The sequence below is a fragment of the Ochlerotatus camptorhynchus genome, unplaced genomic scaffold (genome assembly GCF_037179485.1).
Source record: "Ochlerotatus camptorhynchus isolate MF236.1 unplaced genomic scaffold, CSIRO-AGI_Acam_v1.1 ptg000150l, whole genome shotgun sequence".
Lineage (NCBI taxonomy): Eukaryota > Metazoa > Arthropoda > Insecta > Diptera > Culicidae > Ochlerotatus > Ochlerotatus camptorhynchus.
In genome coordinates, this window is record NW_027040640.1 from 1,494,357 (window position 1) to 1,516,176 (window position 21,820).

The window sequence follows — 21,820 nt, forward strand, 5'->3', positions numbered from 1 at the left end:
CTACTGGTAGGTCGAATGACCGTGATCCTTGCCTTCCCTCGTCCTCGTCGTCGTCGTCGTCATCGTTTTGAAGGGGGCTTTGAGTGAAACTTTACTCTGCAAAATTTTCTCCCATCTGCTCGCATCCTTCGCGCAAATTGTAGAGAGCAAATCGCGACAGATAACCGGAGACGCGTGGATTCTGCATCATCGGCGAGTGGAAATTTTAGTCGCATTTTGGAGAGGAAACTGAACGGTGCTTAAACTCAAGTAAACGGCAATAGACAAAGTGTCCCCTCGAGGAAAACTACGCGTTTTTGTTCTCTGCCAGCCCAGGATTTACCATTTGGAACGCCTACCTGAAACACAGAAAGGAGGAATTGTGAGACGCGTCACGTTTTGCGAAGGAAAAACCTATTCACACGTGATTTCGGTCATTGAAAGTCGGGAAAACCTTCCGTGAAAATTTTCATCGTACACTCCAGCAAAGCGTAAGTATCCGTGTTGGGAACCCCACCCCACGTGTGCGTGCTTTTTCGTGCATTTTCTTTGCTGCCCAGCAGCACTGGCAGCAGCAGTTCCACGCAACAAGAAAGTAGGTGCCTCTCTTTTCCGAACAAGGAAAATTGATTTTTCCAACCGTTCCATCGTTTCTGTACCGTCGTCGCTTGGGTGGCTGGCAGCCATCCGTCCAAAGTGATACCGATAATGGTTGGTATGTTGCGTGGTTGTGGTTGTAGGATATCGAACCTGGCATAACATGAGTCCGCGTGGTTCCTTGGAAGAATATGGAAGACATCAGACAGGATGTGGGTTCTTGCGTGTGAAGGAATTTGCAACCTACCGACTGCATTGAGCCCCTCTTTTTGTCTCGATTATGAATGGATGATACAATTACACTCGTACCGTAACTATATTTTTTTCCACTGTCGTGAATGCTTGTCTTGTTAGCTAGGTTCGAAGTGTGATGTACACTGGAATGGGAATTTCTTGGGATGAAAATGCTTATAGAAATGCCAAACGGTTCTGTCCAATCATGGTGGAAGGGGCCGGGGCAGCTCGCTCGTTTCGTTGTCTTGCGGCCACATTCACGTCAAATGAAGAGTGAAAGCTTTCATGGTTGAGAATGATGTCCTTCTTTGGCTTTTACGCCCCAACAGGAACATGTGCTTTGAGCACTTCTCCGGTTGTTAAATGAGTCTAGACAATTTTTGCATGCGTGCACGATGGTGCTATGCCCATGGAAGTTGAGAACTTTTCCAGCTAGAAAAAAATATATCCGATAATCGAACCTTCGGCCGCATCTTTGCTAACTAGGCTATCGTGATGCCCTAGAAGAATGACGTCCTATGCTGATGCAAATTGCTAGAATTGGAAAAACGATATTATTTTGCTTCAAAGTAGCTCTCTGCATGTTATTTTGCAAGTGTATCCTTGATTCCAGAGAACTAGTGATATAAATACCTTGTTAACCTTGTCTTCTGCTATCGATTGATTCTGATATCGCAGCAGATGACGTGATTGGAAGAATTGAGAATACTTGTTTGGAACAGTTGCGCTTTCCTCCTGCTGAGCGTGTCTATTTGCTTCTCAGTATTTTCTTGCTTAAAAATACGGGCATTTAAGGTAGGAACTAGATAATACTGGTTAGAGAATACCACCATAAATCATGTATAAATGAAACTGAAAAAAAAACATGTTCTATATTTTGGATTTTTCATATGTTGATGACCCATGTAGTCTAATGTATTTGTTATGGGTGATGACCCATTTAGTCTAATGTATTTATTTAAGCATATTGACTTGACGTTTCGTAGGACTGTATAATGGTCTAAGTTCACATTTAGCGGAAAAGCAGTACATGAACTTTTGTTTTAATATTTCAACGTGAAGTTTCTGTGATGAAAAGTTCCTTCTTTTGTTGATTGTAAACATTAAAGATCACGCAATATCCATTTTTTTTTCATTTATAAAATACGCCCTTTTCAAATGTTAACTACTAAGCATGGGGCAAAAACACACACATTTTGAAATTAGTATTTGAAAGGACACAGCGTTAAGTACTGATACAAAAAAAATGGAGATATGTAATTTTTAAACGCATATTAAATCAATTTAAATATTGAGGCGAACCAGCAAATAGCTTATAGTCTCTTTAATAAAGTAAGCTATCCTCAATTTGACTATAGTTCAAGAGCAAATTTTCATTATGTCGTAATTAACATTCACACCGATTCGAGAAAAATAAAGTTTTGTTTTGATGACCGAAAAGTTATTCCCATTTCCAATTAAACACATATATAATCTCATAGTGATAGCAATGTTCAACATATTTAGCAGGGTTTCAATCATACAAATGCAAATCGCTAGCTTTCATGCTAAAAAATACTGGTTTTTGAGGCAAAAGTTATTATGCGTCGTTTGGTGGCCACTATTGTTACTTAAGTCAAAGTGTATTTACCAGGATATTCGGGAGCATTAACAATTACGTCTCCTTACGTGCAGCCCATTCATCATTTTAGGACCACCGAAATCATCTTAGCAACAAACAGTTCGATTTATTCACTTTAATAATGAGAAAGCGAAACGATGAACGTACACTTTTCACGGGTTTCTCTGCGCTGTTACTCAAGACAAACGGCATCTCCATAGAAATCGGGTGACTTAAGTAACATCGAAAACTATTTTGATCGGAAGGTGATTACGTCAAAAAGCAATTTGACTGGTAAATAAATCTATAAAAGGGATGTGATCCTATATTCGGACAGTATATACTGTAATAGCAGGAGCATCGATTGACACTGATAGCTCGACTTTGTTTACCTTTGTTACTTTCGACGTAAGGAAAATTTGCTCTTGAGTTTTTATATAATTGAGTATACTTTCTTTATGAAAAGAGATACAGACAGTTAACAGAATATGCGTATTAAAAAACTTCAAACGTCTCTGAAAGATGACTTGCATGAAAAATTTGAAATAACAAGGTTACAGGCAAAGCTAATTTTCAAAGGTCCACCCTAAAGACGAATTTAAATAACATTGGCTAGTTTTTTTGTTTTAGTATTTAGACGTTAGGCTAATATTAAAATGTTTGGTGTCTCGCTGAAGTTTATGTCTTTAAAAAGTTCCTTCTTTTGGTGGTTGTAAACAATAGGGTGGTCCTCAAATTAATTGATTTTCAAACACTGACTTTCTTATTTTATAAAATTAATACATATCTAGATAGAGCTGGAATTAGGGCGTAACAGCTTTTGTAAACAATGACTTCTCTCGATGATTTCTCGGAAGCCATGGCTCTCCCTGGCAAATCAACATCACCATCGAGTAGAAGAAGACTTCTCCTACGCGACGGATATATTGGTTTGAGTAGGCGTGCCTTGAATTCCGAGAAATCAACGAGAGAAGTCATTGTTTACAAAGGCTGTTACGCCCTAATTCCAGCTCTATCTAGATATGTTCTCGAGAAATGCTGTAGCTGAGTTAATTTCAAGCAACTTTATTCAAAAAATATGCTTTCTATCGCTCAAAGTTCTCATTTTAGAATAATTTTTCGGAATTGACTAAGGGTGTTCCTAAAAAAAAAACTTTTTTATTTAATTTTTCCCATGAAAGTAATCTTTAAGAGAGTTTTGAAGCTTTTGAAGACGTATTTTTAAGAGATACTTTTACTAAACAAAAATGTGTATTTTAATAAGTTCAAAACGATACTTGAAAACATTTACGAGAAATTTGAAGCAATAGATTTACAGCTAAAAACCAATTTTTTTTAGATACACCCTAATATAACTCTAAAAAAAATTGGGTTGGGTTTGCAGCAGGGTTCGTTTTGGCAAACGATGAGCTGAATTGATGTCCTAACAATCATATAACGCGAAGGAGCTTGGGATTGAACCCACGGTCTTCTGCTCAGTAAGCAAAAACGTTTTCCACTAGGCAGACGAGCTCCTTTTTAATCATCGAGTTGCTGTTATTACCATGTAGTCATGTTAACAAACAGGGTTCCTTCCATTCATTTCGGCTAAAAAATGTTTTATTGAATTATGGAATAATAAGATATTATGATAATAATTGGTTTGCGTAAGCAACAAGACAAGATTGTAAAGTTTGTGTTTGACACATAATACTTGCAAATTTAGCTTTGACAGAGCCACAATGAGTGGTTTTCTGATCGCCTTTTCGCGAAGAGTGAAGAGCGAAGAGTGGGTGAGATAAATGACAAAATCGCTTATTGCGACTCTCATGTAGCAAAATTGGCAGGTATTATGTGTCAAACACAAACTTTACAATATTTTCTTAGTACTTACGCAAACAAAATATTATCATAACATCTGATTATTCCATAATTTAATAAAACATTTTTTTTTGCCAAAATGAATGGAAGGAACCCTGTTAACAAATAAAACGATTGACGAATCTTGAATGTGGATGGGCTTGAGATTAGACTCATGATGTTCTGCTCAGTAAGCAAAACCGGTTGCTCTAAGGCCACCGAGCCCCTCATATCACATTATAGCGTTACTCAAGTTTTTATAACTATTCAAACCCGACACCGACGACAACGAAAAGTTTTACAAAATACACGATAAACAAGCGATCTTACCATCCATTTTTAATATGAATGGACCTGGGACCGCGTTTTTCTGCTCAGTAAGCAAGTCACTGCAACCGACGATCTTTGAAATCCTAAAACTAAAAGCTACGAAAGAGTATTTCGGCCTTCATTAAGATCCACTTTCACGCGACGTTCCATTGTTCGATTTTCTCTTTACGCATGGTTCAGGCAATCATAACAAGCTATGACCGACGTGACGATTGTTTAAGACCTGGTTAAACAAGCTATTCAAATGAAATTCCGTTCTAGAATTTCACTTGGCATGTAATGAACAACAGAAATACGCGATAATTCATATTTTCAGTGGTTGATGGTTAATTTTAAATATACTAACGGTACTGCCTTCGACTACGACGGCGATTACGACAGCGACTACGACGGCGCCTACGACAACGACAACAGCGAATTTGTAACTTACCATTTGTCTAGGATAAACACCTTTGCCCGGCACTTCCACTGGTTCTTCATGTCCGCTATCTGTCACTGTTTGCAAAATATCTAATAGTAATTACCTTTGTTGTAATACTTCCTGATAAACAATTATAACGGAATTAAAAGGAAATAAATCAACACACTCAAAAAGCTCTTCATGTCTCATGCTAATGTTATAAATTTGAAGATTTATATTTATTAGTGTTCTATTCTTTCATTGCTTGATTCCGGGCAATAAGAAGGCGGACTCGTTTACAAAGGTGGGCGCTATGGAAGGTAATATTTACGATCGACAAATCGCCTACGACGAATAAATGGTGTGAAGGGAGTTTGGGAAGATGGCTATATTCGATCATCCCTAATGTGTCGAAGTATCCTTGGTTTAAAGGGTTGGAGGTGGGTCGAGACTTCATTCGTGTGATGTCTCGCCTCATGTCAATCACTATTCGCTAAGCGCTCACTTGTTCCGTGTTGGGCTGGGGGACAGTAATCTCTGTGAATGTGGACAAGGTTACCAGGACGCAGATCACATTATTTGGTCATGTGCTGAGCACCGTGGAGTCAGATCCGAGTTGTACGATTCCCTTCAGGCTCGAGGTAGATAACCTAATGTCCCAGTTCGGGATATTTTGGCTAGATATTCTGGAGATTATGCAACTCATATATGTTTTCTTTAAGAATATTACCCATAGATTGAAAGTTTGATTAACCTTGTGTTGGGTTTGTATTTTGTGTGTGTGTGTGTGTGTGTGTTTTTTTTTTGTATATTTATTTCTGTAAAAATTGTATAATTACAGAGTTGATCAGTGATGGAAATCAAGCGAGCATGATCCGATTTCCAGTTTGTCGTAAGCTGTACATATCGTGATCTGCGTTATCATGCGGTGCGGTTTCTATAGGTGAGGAGGATGCAAACAAGGCGACTATTTCGTTCTCTCGGTTTTGAATGCACCCCCAGACGTGACGAAACGTCTGCTGCTGTATTATAACGCGATGAGAATGAAAGAGTCGACTAGTTTCCTTGCACCTCACCTGTAAATAGCGCACAACTGGCTCGGTAGTTCATCTGATAGTTCTTTCAACACGGTGAACTGTTCCTTTCTTTTTCACTCCACCGAAAGGATCAATGCCGTCAACGCGAATACATGCGTCTTTCCTAATTCACAGACTGAAAAAGCAAAAAAAAAAATCATGATCATTATGGCAATGATCATGATCTAATCAAGATTGTTCATCAGTCATAATCGGAACAACTTCTTGTACTCAGCTGTACGCATTGAGATCTATAGTTTGTAGCGTGCACTCACAAAAAGCCTTGCATAGTATTAGTAATGTATCGTGAGTGCACACAGCAATGATGTTGTTATCGTCTTGCTCTCTTGAGATCTTGGTAACTCACTGTTCGAAATGCTCTCTGCGTATTAGCGTTAAGAGTCAGATTGCATCGCTAGCTTATGATGATGCCAATAAATCTTATAGCAGGTGTGTGCGTATTCATTGATCGCTAGAAGCGATTTTTTTACATCACTGGAGTTGATATAACGTCGATAGGATTAAGTACATGGTTTAGAAATAGTAAAATCATAAATCATATTCCAACTCTCCTTTTCCCTCTCCCGGTCCAAACAATTGGCATCCACTAACCTCGAGAAGACCGCGAGTAATCGATGAAATCCTTTAATTTTAGATTTAAGACATTTATAATGTATAAAGAAAATGATAACTTGGCTCTGTAAAGTTTATTCGATTGAGCCTGTAAAACAAAAGTAATTAACAAAACAAAAGTGTTCTATTCTTCAACATTGCGATACTTTTCGCATGACTTGTAAAAAAATTCAATATTACTTGCAGAGCGTAAAATTATTGACTGCTTAGGCTGTGCGTGAAAGCACTACTATATTCAATTCATTGCTCTATCCTGACCGTATATACCAAACGGTAAAAGAAGAGGCCTTGAAAGAGCCAGCAAAAACATTCAGTCACTCACGAACAGGCGACTCACACCGCTTGCTTTCACTCACACAGCATGTAATTGAAACCGTTTTTTTTATAGAAAATATACGCTCAGTCATTCAAAACAAGATTTGGGTACCATAACGGAAGAATAAACGTGCTGACTGAGCTACTGACTGAGTGCTCTGCTGTCAGTGACTCGTTTACTTCTCAATCATTTAGACTCTCGCGAGGCAGTGAATCATCATTGAAGCTGACTGTTTTGCGCACTGATTACATGATCAGAATTATCATGGAATTCTCCTTAAACTTACCAGAAAATTCCCTTGAAATTCTCCTCGCAATTACTAATAAGAGTAACCCAAATTTGAGTTCAATTTTATTCATAATCGCAAAAAGTGCAGGAGCTCAGCGATGAGTAAATTTGCCTCATGTTTTCCTGTGGAAAACCTCCAAAATCTCCGTAAAATAAGGAAAATTGACGAACACTTTACTCAGCCTAGGAGTAGTTCAGGGGAAACATGTCAGAAGGGTATAACTCGAAACGTAAACAATGACTTTGAAAGTCGATTTTTCTTGAATGACCACACACTCACAAAATCTGACTACACCAGGTAATAGACCAAACATTGCTCTGTCAGATGATTTAGTTAGTTGGAGTGGGTGTGTTGTTATTCGTAAGAAACCGACGATCCAAATCATTGTTTACGTTTCGAGTTAGACCCTTCTGACATGTTTCCCCTGAGTTCCAATAGACTGAGTGAATTCATTCTTTACTTTTGTCATATTCGGGATTTTTTCCTGGAAAAACATGAGGCAAATTTAATCATCGCTGAGTTCCTGCACTTTTTGCGATTTTTGAGTAAACTGAACGTAAGTTTGGGTTGATCTCATTAGCCGTGTGGTCAGAACACCTAAGATGTTTTTCTAGAATTTGGTAAGAATCCTTTTCAGCATTTCTTTGAAATTTACACATAAATTTATTTTAAATTTACCTTAATTCCATAGGCGTCAGAACTTTATAAAAATGACTGGAAAATCTTTTATAAATCCTTTATTTTGAGTATGCGTCTCAGTCCCAAATGGATGAGCGAAAAATTACAATTCTAGTCAATCAGATTTGTATGAGTCACATATCTCGAAAAAAATGCATAGTCTAAGACTCAACACAACTGCCAAAGTCTATGGAAATTGTCTTCCATCCCTATTTTTTGTATATATTTCTATTTATAGGTACAGACTACGGAGTGCTTTTTTTTTTTTTTTTTTTAACTCTTTATTTGTTCCAAATTCAAAATAAATTACATTTCATTTTAACCTAAATAGGTGCTCCAGTTACTACAGTAACTTACCAGCCTTAATTGTTATGATATATATCTAAGTATTTTACATTGATCCTGCCTTGGCAATTCAGTATTTTAAACAGGTCTTTTAAACCTGCATGTCAGTATAACAATTGATATCTTAAAACTAAAAACTAAAACTAAATCTTATCTAAGTATAAAGGGAATTAATCGTTGCAATTGAGGATTGCAACGATTTTTGTCTGAAATTATTAATTATTTTGTTGGACATTTGTGCTAAAGTCTCAACATTCGAAATTCTATGTACTTCGGTTGTACTGTACCAGGGAGGCAACTTCAAAATCATTTTCAGAATTTTGTTCTGAATCCTTTGAAGTGCTTTTTTCCTGGTAGTGCAGCAACTAGACCATATTGGCACAGCGTAAAGCATGGCCGGTCTAAAAACTTGTTTAAATATTAGAAGTTTATTCGTCAGGCAAAGTTTGGATTTCCTGTTTATAAGAGGATACAAACATTTTATATATTTGTTACATTTGGCTTGAATGCCCTCAATGTGATCTTTAAAAGTTAATTTTTGGTCAAGTATTAATCCAAGATATTTCACTTGGTTTGACCAGGAAATTGGAACTCCGTTCATAGTGACTATGTGACTACTACTAGGTTTCAAAAACGAAGCTCTAGGCTTATGTGGAAATATTATAAGTTGAGTTTTGGAAGCGTTGGGAGAAATCTTCCATTTTTGTAAATAAGAAGAGAAAATATCTAAACTTTTCTGAAGTCTGCTGCAAATAACACGAAGACTTCTTCCTTTAGCGGAAATGCCTGTGTCATCAGCGAACAAAGATTTGTGGCAACCCTGAGGCAAATCAGGGAGGTCCGAAGTGAAAATGTTATACAATATAGGCCCAAGAATGCTACCCTGAGGAACTCCTGCCCTAACAGGTAGTCGATTAGATTTGGAATTTTGATAATTTACTTGAAGAGTTCTGTCAGTTAAATAATTTTGAACTAATTTCATAATATAAAGTGGAAAATTAAACTTTTTCAATTTAGCAATCAAACCTTCATGCCAAACACTGTCGAATGCTTTTTCTATGTCTAGAAGAGCAACTCCAGTTGAGTGGCCTTCAGATTTGTTTGAACGAATTAAATTGTTAACTCTTAAGAGTTGATGAGTAGTTGAATGCCCATGGCGAAATCCAAACTGCTCATCTGCAAAAATTGAGTTCGTATTGATGTGAAGCATCATTCTATTCAAAATTATCTTTTCAAAAAGTTTACTTATTGAAGAAAGCAAACTTATTGGACGGTAGCTAGAAGCTTCAGCTGGATTTTTATCCGGCTTCAAAATTGGAACAACTTTTGCATTTTTCCATTTATCAGGAAAGTATGCCTAATGGAAACATCTGTTAAATAATTTTACCAAGAAAGACAAGGTACTCTCTGGGAGTTTTTTGATGAGGATATAGAAAATTCCATCATCACCTGGAGCTTTCATATTTTGAAAATTTTTAGTTATAGACCTTACTTCGTCCAAATCAGTCCCCCAGGAATCATCAAAAATATTTTCCCGAGAGAAAATATTCAGAAAATCCCGAGCAACCTGATTCTCAATAGGACTAGTAAGACCCAAACTGAAATTATGGGAACTCTCGAATTGCTTAGCAAGTTTCTGAGCTTTTTCCAAATTTGTGATCAAAATTTTACCACCTTCTTTAAGCGCTGGAATAGGCTTTTGAGGTTTTTTCAAAATTTTTGTGAGTTTCCAAAAGGGTTTGGAACTCGGGTCTAATTTAGAAATATTATTTTCAAAAGTTTTGTTCCTCAGGGCAGAGAATCGCTTTTTAATTTGTTTTTGCAAATCCCGCCAGATAACTTTCATGGCAGGATCGCGTGTTCTTTGATATTGTCTCCTACGGACATTTTTAAGACGGATCAAGAGCTGAAGATCATCGTCTATTATAATTGAATCGAATTTAACCTCGCATTTTGGTACTGAGGCAGCTCTTGCTTCAACTATAGAAGTAGTCAGAGATTCAAGAGCATAATTAATTTCATCTTTGGTTTGCAAAGGAATGTTTGGATCGAAGTTATATTCCATAAATGTTCGATACTGCTCCCAATCAGCTCTATGGTAATTGAAAGTAGAGCTGTTGGGATTACAAATTATTTCTTGGGATATTTCAAAAGTTACTGGAAGGTGATCAGAACCGAAGTCAGCATGGGTAACCAATTGGCTACAAAGTTGACATGAATCAGTTAAGACCAAATCAATAGTGGAGGGATTTCTTGCAGAAGAAAAGCATGTTGGGCTGTTTGGATATTGAATAGTGTAATAACCTGCAGAACAATCATCAAACAGAATATTACCATTGGAATTGCTTTGAGCATTATTCCATGAGCGGTGTTTTGCATTAAAATCACCAATAATGAAGAATTTAGACCTATGACGGGTAAGTTTCTGGAGGTCACCCTTGAGAAAATTCTTTTGCTGGCCTACGCATTGGAATGGCAAATAGGCAGCTATAAACGTAAGTTGTCCAAATTTTGTTTCAACAGAAACTCCCAAAGTTTCAAAAACTTTGGTATCAAATGAAGAAAGAATTTTATGTTTGATTCGTCTATGAACAATGATGGCAACGCCACCACAGGGTCCATCAAGACGATCATTTCTATAAATCAAGTAATTTGCGTCCTTCTTAACCTTATGGGCAGGTTTAAGGAACGTTTCAGTTATAACGGCAATATGCACGTTATGAACTCTCAAAAAGTTAAATAGCTCGTCTTCATTATCTTTAAGAGATCGAGCATTCCAATTTACAATATTTAATGCTTTAAAATCCATTACTGAACTTTAAAGTCATGACAATATTATTTGCAAATTTTACTCCAGTTTGAATAGCATCAAACATGGAGTTAGATTTAAGCATATCAGAAATCATGTCAATTAATGAATTCTGTAAAAATTCCATTTTGGGGGCAGTAATGCTTCCTAAGTCAAAATTGTCAAAATTTCCGTTAGAACGGTGGTTAGTATTTTGATTTCTACCCGCTGCAATAGCAGCATAGGTAGCTCCATTAACTCGCTGAACATTGTTAGCAGCGAGGGGAGTAGGTACAGATGAAACATTTGAAGCAGGGGAGATATTTGTACCTACGGGTACGAATGTAGAATTTGTTCCTCGCTGACCGTTGTTAACAGCAGAGGAATTTGTACCTGGTCGGAAACGTGGAGCGTTTCCTACCTGACGGTTAGAACGAGATTGTAGGATCGCTTTGCGAGTCTTACATTCCCAAAAGTTGGATTTGTGGTTTTCACCACAATTTGAACATTTAAATTTCTTAGGATCTTCCTTCACAGGACAGTCGTCCTTTGCGTGAGAGGAATCACCACAATTCATGCATTTAGCTGGCATGTAGCAATTTTTAGTTCCGTGACCCCATCCCTGGCACTTACGGCACTGGGTGAGGTTTTGGAAATTTCCTCCAGTCTTCCTGAAGTGTTCCCACTTCACTTGGACATGGAGCATATGTAAGGCTAGCTTTTTCTAAGGCCTTAAGGTTGTTTAGTTCACTAGATTTGAAGTGAACTAAATAAAAATCATTAGAAATCCCGTTGCGCGAATCGCCAGGACGGGATTTCATTTTCATTTTGATTACTTGGAGTGGCACAACTCCAAGTAATTTTGCCAGTTCATCTTTGATCTGATCCAGGGATTCACCACTGGGCAGTCCTTTCATGACAACCTTGAACACACGTTCAGTTTTGGTGTCGTAAGTAAAAAATTTGTGCTTCTTCTCAGTAAGATACTTGAGAAGACATTTAAATCCGTCCAAGGTTTCAGCCAATACACGGCATTCACCCCGACGTCCAATTTGTAGTGAAAACTTAACTTTCACGAAATTCAAAAGTTCCATGCGAAGAGCATGGAAATCGGTAGTGGTTATCACAATAGGGGGAATCTTTTCCTTCTTGGCATTAAGCCGGGAAAGTTTACTAGAATTTTTCTTGGATGATGGATCATTCTCATCATCCGTGAGCAAATCAAATTGATTACTCAAATTAATTTCATCAGAAGGGGGGTCAAGAGTTTGCCCCTTTCTTTTGCGTTTAGGCGCCATGGCGGCAGTAAATTTTTATCCAAATCGACTTCCAAGCAGATTACTATAAGAATCTGAAGGATCGAAGAGGAATTTTCCAAATCGATATCCAAGAAGGATTACCTCGGGTAGGGTCCAAACAAGGATCGAAGAGGAATAAGAGTTGAACAAGGTAGAAAATTTTTACAGGTTGAGCACTGAAAAGTGCTGTTTAAATTTGTTGTAGCTTTAGGTAGTAGTAACACTTCCTTCAGCAAAAAGCAAATAGATCCGCACGGCAAGAGAGCACGATGCGGACTGACTACGGAGTGCTAATTTTTCTTCTTGCTTCGTGGTCTCCAAGAATTTTCGCTGGATCTCATTTGAAATAAAGTTAAAGACTTTCAAAGCAATGTTTTATTTTCATTCAAAATGTTTTTATGTTACTTTATACGTGAAGTTTAGGATTTTCAGAGTTGGTTGGAAATGATATCTAACATGAAGCTTTAGTGTGATAATTTATTAGCTAGAGAAAGGTCTGAAGAGGGTAGTTCCGCTAGAGCTCGGCAGTATGAAAATTGAATAGAAGTTGAAAATGAGCGAAGGGCCACTGTGCGTCGGTAGCATTGGTTCTCAGTACGGAAAACAAGATCGACGGAAAACAAATCAAGGGATTGATTTTTAGCAATTCAGGCAAGAAAAAGTAGTTTTTTTTTTTTTTCCTTTGGTTTGTTTTTTCCGTCGATCTTGTTTTCCGTGCTGAGCACCAATGCTACCGACGTGCCAGGAAGGCAGCTCCCACACCTGGACCCTACCTATCGACCCATCAATTCATGAACCGGGGACCAACGGCTTTACTTCCCATCCGAAAAGAAAAAGTAGTTGTAAGAATAATTTTCTCCTACAAATGTGTCCATTTTACAATGTGTGGACAACTTGTAGATAATTAAGTTGTCTTGCTTAGGCATGGAAAATCATTTTCATTCTCTTCGTGCATTCATTTACATTCATTTGACTCTAACTTTTTCCATCAACAGAATTCCGTTAAACTATGTATAAAGCTTTTGTAGCTTTTGGTACTACAACTTTTGAGAATATCTCCTATTTGTATCTCTTATGCATGACGAACTAGAGTGGGCAGAACTTGTTATTGTTTTTCAGTGAATGTAATTTATATTCACTGAAAAACAATGGTGGGTTCTGTTCGCTCTGGTTCATAATGAATAAGAGATAAAGATTTGAGTTATTTACAAAAGTTGTAGCTTATATTAAAACCCACAAAAGTTTCATACAGTGTACCTCAAAATTGATCGAGGACAATTTTTTGAAAAATGGTGAATAGATATGTTTTTTTTTTAATCGTGGCTGGTGGTTGCTCTAACTTTGACATTAACCACTGGTCGAGTTGGCGTGAAACCCGTCATATTCTTTGCACAAAAGTCCAAATGGGCGGCTTGTTCTCCAAAGCTTCAAAGTTCTTTACTCTGATGTCAGCAGAGAAAATAAATTGACACACCCATCACCCTAGTTACGCTTTGATTGGGAAAAATTGACCACGAGCTTCTCTCATAATACTGTGCTGGTGAGCTGATCTCTTCGAAGCGAGTGATTGCTTCCACTTGATTCCTGAATTTTTAAAATCTCAGCTAACCTTTCTCGAAAAGGCGGCAATACCATCTACAGACAGCGAGCAATCTCGAACCCAATAACCGATTCAAGTGTTCCCCATTTACATTTTCTCTAGATCTAATTTCTTTCTCTCCCTCTCGTTTTCTTTCCATGTATCGCCTGATGCCTGATCCTGACGCTGGATGCCGCCGTATCACGTGGAAATGATACCCCAATGATTGCAATTGAACTCGTTCCGTAAATACGACGATCTTCGATTGGAAATGGCAGTAGAGCAGTAGCAGTAGCAACAGCAGCAGTGTTTGATTAAAATAAAATAAAAAAGCTCAAGAAGAGAGTACAAACGGCTGATTGATTGTGTGCAGTGCGAGATTGGCAGGTTCCGGAAGTTAGTAAAAGTGCATCTCATCGTCGCCGAAAAGAAGAAGTAGTGAAGTGTTTGAAGCCTGTTGGTGATTGATTTGCAATCGAAGAAAGAATTGCAAACGAGTGAGTGACAACAGTACAAGGTGCAAGTTTTTGGTGCTACATAGTCGGTGACCACGCTAGTACGAAACTAGCAATCGCTCAGAGTTTGAGCGAGACCACATTTTTTCGTGAAGACCCGTCAAATAAAACAGCCTCAAGATTAGTAACATGATGGCTTTCGCTGGTCTGAAGAAGCAGATCAATAAAGCGAATCAGGTAGGTGTGCCGATGGATTTTAATTGTATTTTAGAAAATAGGATAGTGTGCATTTGTCGTGTATGTGAAGACTCTCCAGTGGGTCGTTATCTGATGTGGGACTTTATGCTAGAAGCAACGGTACCCTGGGGATGATAATAATTTATGTGCAAGTGCTTGACATTTTTTTTACCGTCTTGGTCTAGGTCTAGGTAGATTTTTAATCACACGATAGCACCAGTGTGGCATGTGCAACCCCTCGGCTACCACAGCTCTTTCGATTCGTATTGGGATCCCCAGCAACTGTGCCAAGTTTGAATGTATTCGGATCTGGATTTGCGGGAGATATTTAAAATTTGTTTGGGACTTAGCTTGTAAAAACTAAATAGGACACATTGTCCAAGACCGGTAATCGATTCGACTTCTGTGCAAAAAGTTATTATTTTTTGACGTAGGATTACGTCTTTCGGCAACATATTGGTGGTGCAATTTCAAAAAATCAAAATCGACCTCGTTACGAAAAGTGGTCAGGATTTAACCACTTATAACTCTGTCAATAGCGGATGGATATTAATTCTAAACAAGGCAATCGATTGTAATGTCATCTACGAATCTTCTAAAATAAACACTTTATACATGTTCAAAAGGTCACTTGAAAACTGCACGAATTGAATTGCAGAAACATTTCAAATTAAGGTAAGGCTTTCTCTAGGACGCTAGAAAAAGCAAAAAAAAAAAACTCGAATTTATATGGTTGATCGCGAATATCTCGCGATTGGAAAACAATAGCAAAGAAATTCCTTCAATCAATTTTCGATTATTTTTATTATCTATTAATAAGACAAAAAATCCGTGCGTTTGTGCACGAAAATGCGTAATTTTGTCATCAGAAAACGAGGCGTTTCGGTGATGGGAAAAGTGATTTCCCTAACACAGTCGCCGAATATTGATACCGAACACTGAGCATGTTAGACGGTACCTATCTTTATGCCTCTTGATGCAAATTTTAAGACCCTCCTATTAAGAAAAGTATGCCCAAAAAAAAAAAAATCTTGCCGAATTCTCTTAATAGAAGGGGCTTAATATCTGCATCAAAAAGCATAAACGTAGATATCGTCCGGTATGCTCAGTTTCTGTGATTGATGTGTTTTCCCTAATACATATTTCATTTCCGCACCGCTATAATCTTCAAGAACATCGAGGAAAAAGTTCTACAGCATTATTCTAAACTGGCTTCCAAGCTTCCAACCCATCGGTCCTTTTAGGACCACAAATTACTGATAAAAGAGTTATACAACCTCTTACTTTTTTACTGTCTTCCTGGTACTCCGCGCATATCTACAAGCTTATATGCACCCCAGTGTATGCGGGGATCATATGACCATAAGTAAAAAATAAAAACTTTTTCCACAAAACCCGAATCGATTTGCGGTCGGCAAAGAAGTTGTTCAGTATAGTCCCAGGTTTGGTAAAAAATGAGCTATTTTTGAATTTTTGACAATCAATTGAACAGTTTTAGGACCGTTTCCCACAAGGCTCTCTCGCAAATCATGATCGTAACCAATTCGTTAAAATTTGGCACAGTTGTTCGAGACCTTAAAACGATTCGAAAGAGCTGTGGGGAGTAGAGGGTTGTTAAGTTGAGTCTCCCTAATGCCCATACCTCATTTAGATATTGTTTGTGCATATAACAGAGGACATTATGGAACTCGACAGTGATATTATACTTATGATAGACATACCAAATAGTACCGTTGTACTGTTTTAATCTAGTACGTCGACAACGGTACTAGATTAAAACAGTACAGCGGTACTACTCGGTATGTCTGTCGATGGTACTACTAGGGGAGCTTTTGAGGTTAGGGGCAGTTAAAAATGATGTCCACTCTTTGAAGTGGGTGGTGAGAAAGTTTCAGAATTTGTAACTGTTTATTAACTATAAGAGAATACGTGTCACAGAGAGGGAGGAGAATACAAATTAAGGCAAAGTTGTGAATGACATTTAAAACTTAAGGACAATATTGATGGAATGAATGATTGTACAAGGCAAATTTTGCAATGACAACGGCCAGTTTTGATTCTATCAATCTTGTTCCTAAGCACATACACAAACTTTTTTCAAAATTATGAATCTCAGATTATATTTTTCCGATTTGTGTTTTTGTATCTTTGGTCACGGTACCTCATAAAACCAAAATTGTTGCTCGGGATACGTACTGATTTATGATCATAAGTTGTATAATTGAGGTCTTATTATTCGAGCACTTAGCAATTTTTAATATTGCGGTTTTCTGACGCAGGGGTTCTGGTACTCTGACGGTGGCGGATTCCTTAGCGAGGCTGTTTCTTCAACAGCTTGCTGTTGTTATACCGCTTGATCAACAGCTGTAGTTTGAGCATGTGATCTGGAGCGAATCGATCAAAGTTTTCGGTTCCCCTCGTAGACAACCCTTTAAGCAAACACAGTAAGCACAAATTGGAACGAAGGGTCTGAAGATTTTATAAAATTGTGCCCACAGGTAGAGTCTATGGTTTTATGTTTCGTTCAAAATTAAAAAAAAAATGAGTTTTCAATTTTGCCGGAACGTAGTTTAGTTAACCTCAGAATTTTCAAGAAAGTCTTATCAGAATTTTATAGGAATTTTCTTCATGATTCTCTTGCCCATAGAGTTCACCCTAGATTTTCCAAAGTATTGTCTCAAAATTACCTTGGAACTCACATCAGAATTCTCAAAGTACCTTTGAGAGAATCTATTGAAATTTCATTGTAATGCTTTTGAAACTCTCCTTAGAATTTCCTTAGAACTATTCTGAAAAGTCGACTGGTTCAACTCTCGTTTTAAGTTTTATGGCATACTGATTGTAGAAAAGTTTAACCCGTACTCGAGTGTCAATTAGAATTGTGCGTAGATGCAGTTATACATCCCTGTATTACATTTATGGGCGCTTTTGAATGGGCGCATGGATTTGAAGTGGGCATGGCGCGCACATAAAAAATCAGAGAATAACCAGGTCTAAATTTACCATGACAGCACCCAAGAGCCATTTTACCAATCTACTGTTCTTTCGAAGATTCAGGTTTGAGAATTTGGTAAGAAGTAATTTTTAGGGAGTTTTCCTTCTTTCAAACAAGTTCGTTTGACTGTTTTCGTGATTTTTGGCTCCTTCATCAAAATATGCAATCTCTTTAGTGTAGCTTCTTTTCAAAGCTCATATTGACTAATCCTATTTATCCTCCTATTATTTGCTGCTTGTTTTATTTTTCGAACCAGCAAATTTTCTTTGCTAAGTGTTTTGCAAAATTTGACCTAGTGACCGTTCGACCTAATAATTTTTTTCCTATCGACCTTTGACCTAATGACCTACGTCCAGATTTACTTGAGTAATTAGAATGTTTGAAAGTCATTGCTTTACCGATTTTGCCGATACGACACCGTGACCCATTTCTCATGAACTTGCCATATGGGAAGCCATGGTGGGGCAAACCTTGATACCCTCGCTACCTCATCGTATTCCGTCGCTTTCTGCGCCGGAAGTGGGAGTATATTTTTAGAATAATCGCATCCCACACGCTTGGGATGCCTCCACCGCACTCATAATCCTGAATCCGTGCTGCAAGCACCCAACAATGCAATGAGCGATGTAGAGAGGAGACACATGTTTCCTCCATCATTTTCTGCAAATGTTTACCGTAATTGAAATAAATGAAAAATCGTTTCCCATTTGTTAAAGTGCTGGAAGCACGGTGTGCGGGAAAGGGGGAAAATGTTTCCCTCATAAGCCACCGAACTCAACTGAGCAGCATCATATTCCAGTCTGTCCCATTTGGTTCCAACAAGATCAACCCGGCAGGCAGGTCGATGGTTGCAATGAGAGTGCCAGCCTTCGTCGAACGTCGTCGCTTGTGTATGTGTAGGTGGTAGGATAAAAGCTCTTTTCTGCCTCTCCATAATGGGCCACCATGGGTGGGTGGGTCGCATCCTTCATTCTCTATGCACCCGATTCGTTCCAGTGTCCTGATGTTCGTGACCTATTTCTTGCATTATTCGTGTGGTTGGCGATGATGCACACAGCAGCAGCAGAGGCAGCAAAATCAGCACTGGTAGAGTGACTGGGTTGTGTGGGAGATGGTACTGGGTGGGTGGTTGTGGTCACGTGTTGAAAGGGCAGATACCGGTGGCAGGTGAGAATTGCAGAAGATAGGAGGATGATTGTTGATGGCAGCCTCAGTGCTACAACTCCCTTGGTGATGTAGCTCCGTCGATATGGGTCATGGTTGTTTCTATAACTATTTCTATATAGAGGGGGTGCGTTTGAAGTTGTCGAACTGTGCTCGGTCATCGTGTGTGATTACATTTGGTGCCAATTTTTTGCAGCCAGCTATGCGGGGAGTGCAAGGAATCGCATTTACTGCCAATGAAAAAAAATATGCGGATTACTGTTTTTGCTATATCGAAAATAAACTGAGTTGTTACTAACGATAACAGAGATCGATTGTTTTTCGGTTCGAACGGCTTCCGATTTTAAACTAATCTTAAGCTTCAATTTCCCGGTGCTTTTAATCATCCCGGGATTCGAGAAATATTTATTTTATTTCCCGGAAAATCCCGGAATCACGGGAAGTTAATAAAGATAGCAGGGCTGGTAGCAGGTCACTATTTTCAAGTCAGTCACTAAAAAGTCACTTTTTTCCTTAAAAAAGTCACTACAGTCACTATTTTTTTTTAAATTTAGTCCCTAAAGCACTTTTTTTACGACCAATGTTGAGGGTAAATAATCTTTAAAAAATTTACTTTAAATCAAAGTTTTAATTGTGAACAAATTTGTGTTAGAAACATTATTAAAAAATCAGTGTGTAATATGTCTGAAAAGGTGTTGACGAAATCACTTAGATTTTTTTAAATCCCATAATATAGGCGTTTAAGTCTGTTGTTATCTAAATTTGCCCAGGTTATGATTTTTTTAACTCTCCTGTGATCGTGAATTGTCATAGACCTTTCACAAAATTTTATTCTTGTTAAGCTCTCGACATTTTTTAAAACGACAGAAATTAAAAACAAAAATCTTGTAAACAAGGTATAGAAAATATTGTCCCAGAATGTGGAGTGCCTTTGGAAAGTCCATTAAACTGAATAGTACTTTTTCTGAACTTGTACGGATTACAATTAATTTACCTTCATTTGTTTGGAATATCAGGGAATTCTTTTTTGGACCTGGTAAATCAGGGAATTCAACTCAAATTCAGGGCAATATTTGTTTATAGCAGAAACTTATTAATAAGTATGACTGACTTTGGTAGTTTCAAATAACTTCATTACTTGGTATAGTTTGAGGGTTTTTTAAAATTTTAAATAGAGTTGCGAACTTGTGTTGCTTGATGTTGCATTTTTGCAAGTTGAGCAAAAGTTACTCAAATAAAAGGGTATTTCGATGATTTTCAGCCTATTATAAACTCAGTTCCTACTAGGTGTTGCTACATTTCTGAGTTGAACTAAGATAAACATCCATTTCCGTAGACGCTAGACGTTGTTAGTTGCTGCAAAATGTATGCTGCTAATGGGTATGTGCGTCTCTTTCTAGATGTTACACCTAATTGCGTCTGACAAAATTTAACCATCGAGTAGATTGGTGCGTCTGCTCGATCCAGCTGTGTCCAACAAAAATCAATCCGTTTAGTGCATTGGAGCGCTTTGAGTAAATGCAAGAATTGTAAAGAGTTAAGCTGGGTTTAGACAACACAAGTCATTGATCAACTTAGTTTAATTAAATTTGTTTGAAGAGTTGAGCCTGGTTCAACTTTTTTCAATTCGAGTGAGTTGATCAAGTCAGTTGAATGGCATGGTTTAAACTGAGTTGATCAATTGACTTCCCTTGTCTAAACGCAGCTTTAAGAAAAGATGGTGATTTTTTTTCTGAATACTTCTAGTTTTTGTTCCTTATTGTGTTCTTAACACTGTAACGGAAAACTTGTAATGTTTGAAAAATCGTAGCTCAGCCATTTATGGACTAATTTTAAATCTATTGGATCCATTTTAAACTACAGACTTTAACTAGATTTTTTCGGTATCAATAGATTTAAAGTCTATAGATAAATTGCTGAACGACAATTTTTCAAACATTGCCAATTTACCGTTACACATTTTTCCGGAGGCTTCGTGTTCGGATTGTTAACAGCTTGATTAGCTCATAGAACTAACTAAATGGGAATTTAGGAGAATGGCCTTGCTTGGGAGAATTATTTTATTGCTTGAAATAGCGCTTTTATCATTGAATAATGATTCAAATATACGTAGACAGGCATTGCATTGACATCATAGAGTGGCTTTACTGAGTATTCTAGGTCTTCATTAAAACCTGGCTAGCTCGTAAATTTAGCTTCTCAGTTAAGTTTTAGTATTGTTATGTTGCTGCTGTTGCAATTTAGATAGAATTAACGTACATAATTGTGGAGATGATGCGCTGTTTTTACGATTTCCCACTATTGGTTAAGCGTATTATCCGGAATAATTTTCTTGTTGAGCTGGGTCTCAAAGTAAAAAATATAATGGGATTAAAAACAAGTGTTTCATATGTAAAATGCAGGGTGACAAGTGAACCGGGAAAACCGGGAAAAAGCTGGGAATTTGAAGTCACCGGGACAAACCCGAAAGATGACAAGCTAACATCTGGAAAACTATACATCGTCCTCTCTTCAAAAGCAATAAAATTTCAAGACCAAGCCACCCTTGGACTTCACTAATTTTCAGAATACAGTCACTTTGAAGAACTATCAAAAGTTTTTTTCAGAAAATATTTTCTAGAGAGCTTTACGAAAATATCTAGACGCATTCATTCTATGTCCGTGATCTTTCTATCTGGGAAAATTTCCCTCGTTCCTGAATAATGAGATTTTTTCGAAGACTGCGTTTTTGAGGTGTTACACAAATTTATATTCTCGGGAGGAATGGAGCAAATTTATATGTGCCTCAATTTTGCGATCTAATAATTAATTCGCGATCTGCATCTAAAATCAACCGTGGCACCTTCAGTACGTCAAAGTTTTCGATCTACCACCAGAAGTCCCGGATAGCGATTTAACATTGGTTCTAGGGAAAAACAGTGATGTAAAGCGTGTAGTACAGCGGAGATTTCCAGCTGCCTTGGGCCTCGATTTGCACCCCGGTGTGCG

At 37.7% G+C, this 21,820-nt stretch overlaps 1 protein-coding gene across 7 annotated transcripts in view; it reads left to right on the top strand.

The window, feature by feature from the left end:
- Positions 1-209: 209 nt before the first annotated feature.
- EndoA (endophilin-A) overlaps positions 210-21,820 on the top strand; it is a 138,622-nt gene continuing 117,011 nt past the window's right edge. For 2 of the 7 annotated variants that reach the window (XM_065221927.1, XM_065221926.1), the window contains exons 1-2: positions 211-470; positions 14,260-14,673. In XM_065221927.1, coding sequence (XP_065077999.1) covers positions 14,626-14,673 — 48 coding nt within the window. In that variant the 5' untranslated portion in view covers positions 211-470; positions 14,260-14,625. Of the gene's footprint in view, positions 471-14,259; positions 14,674-21,820 lie in introns of all 7 variants that reach the window. The other 5 variants (XM_065221925.1, XM_065221924.1, XM_065221929.1 and 2 more) reach the window with 5 other exon arrangements.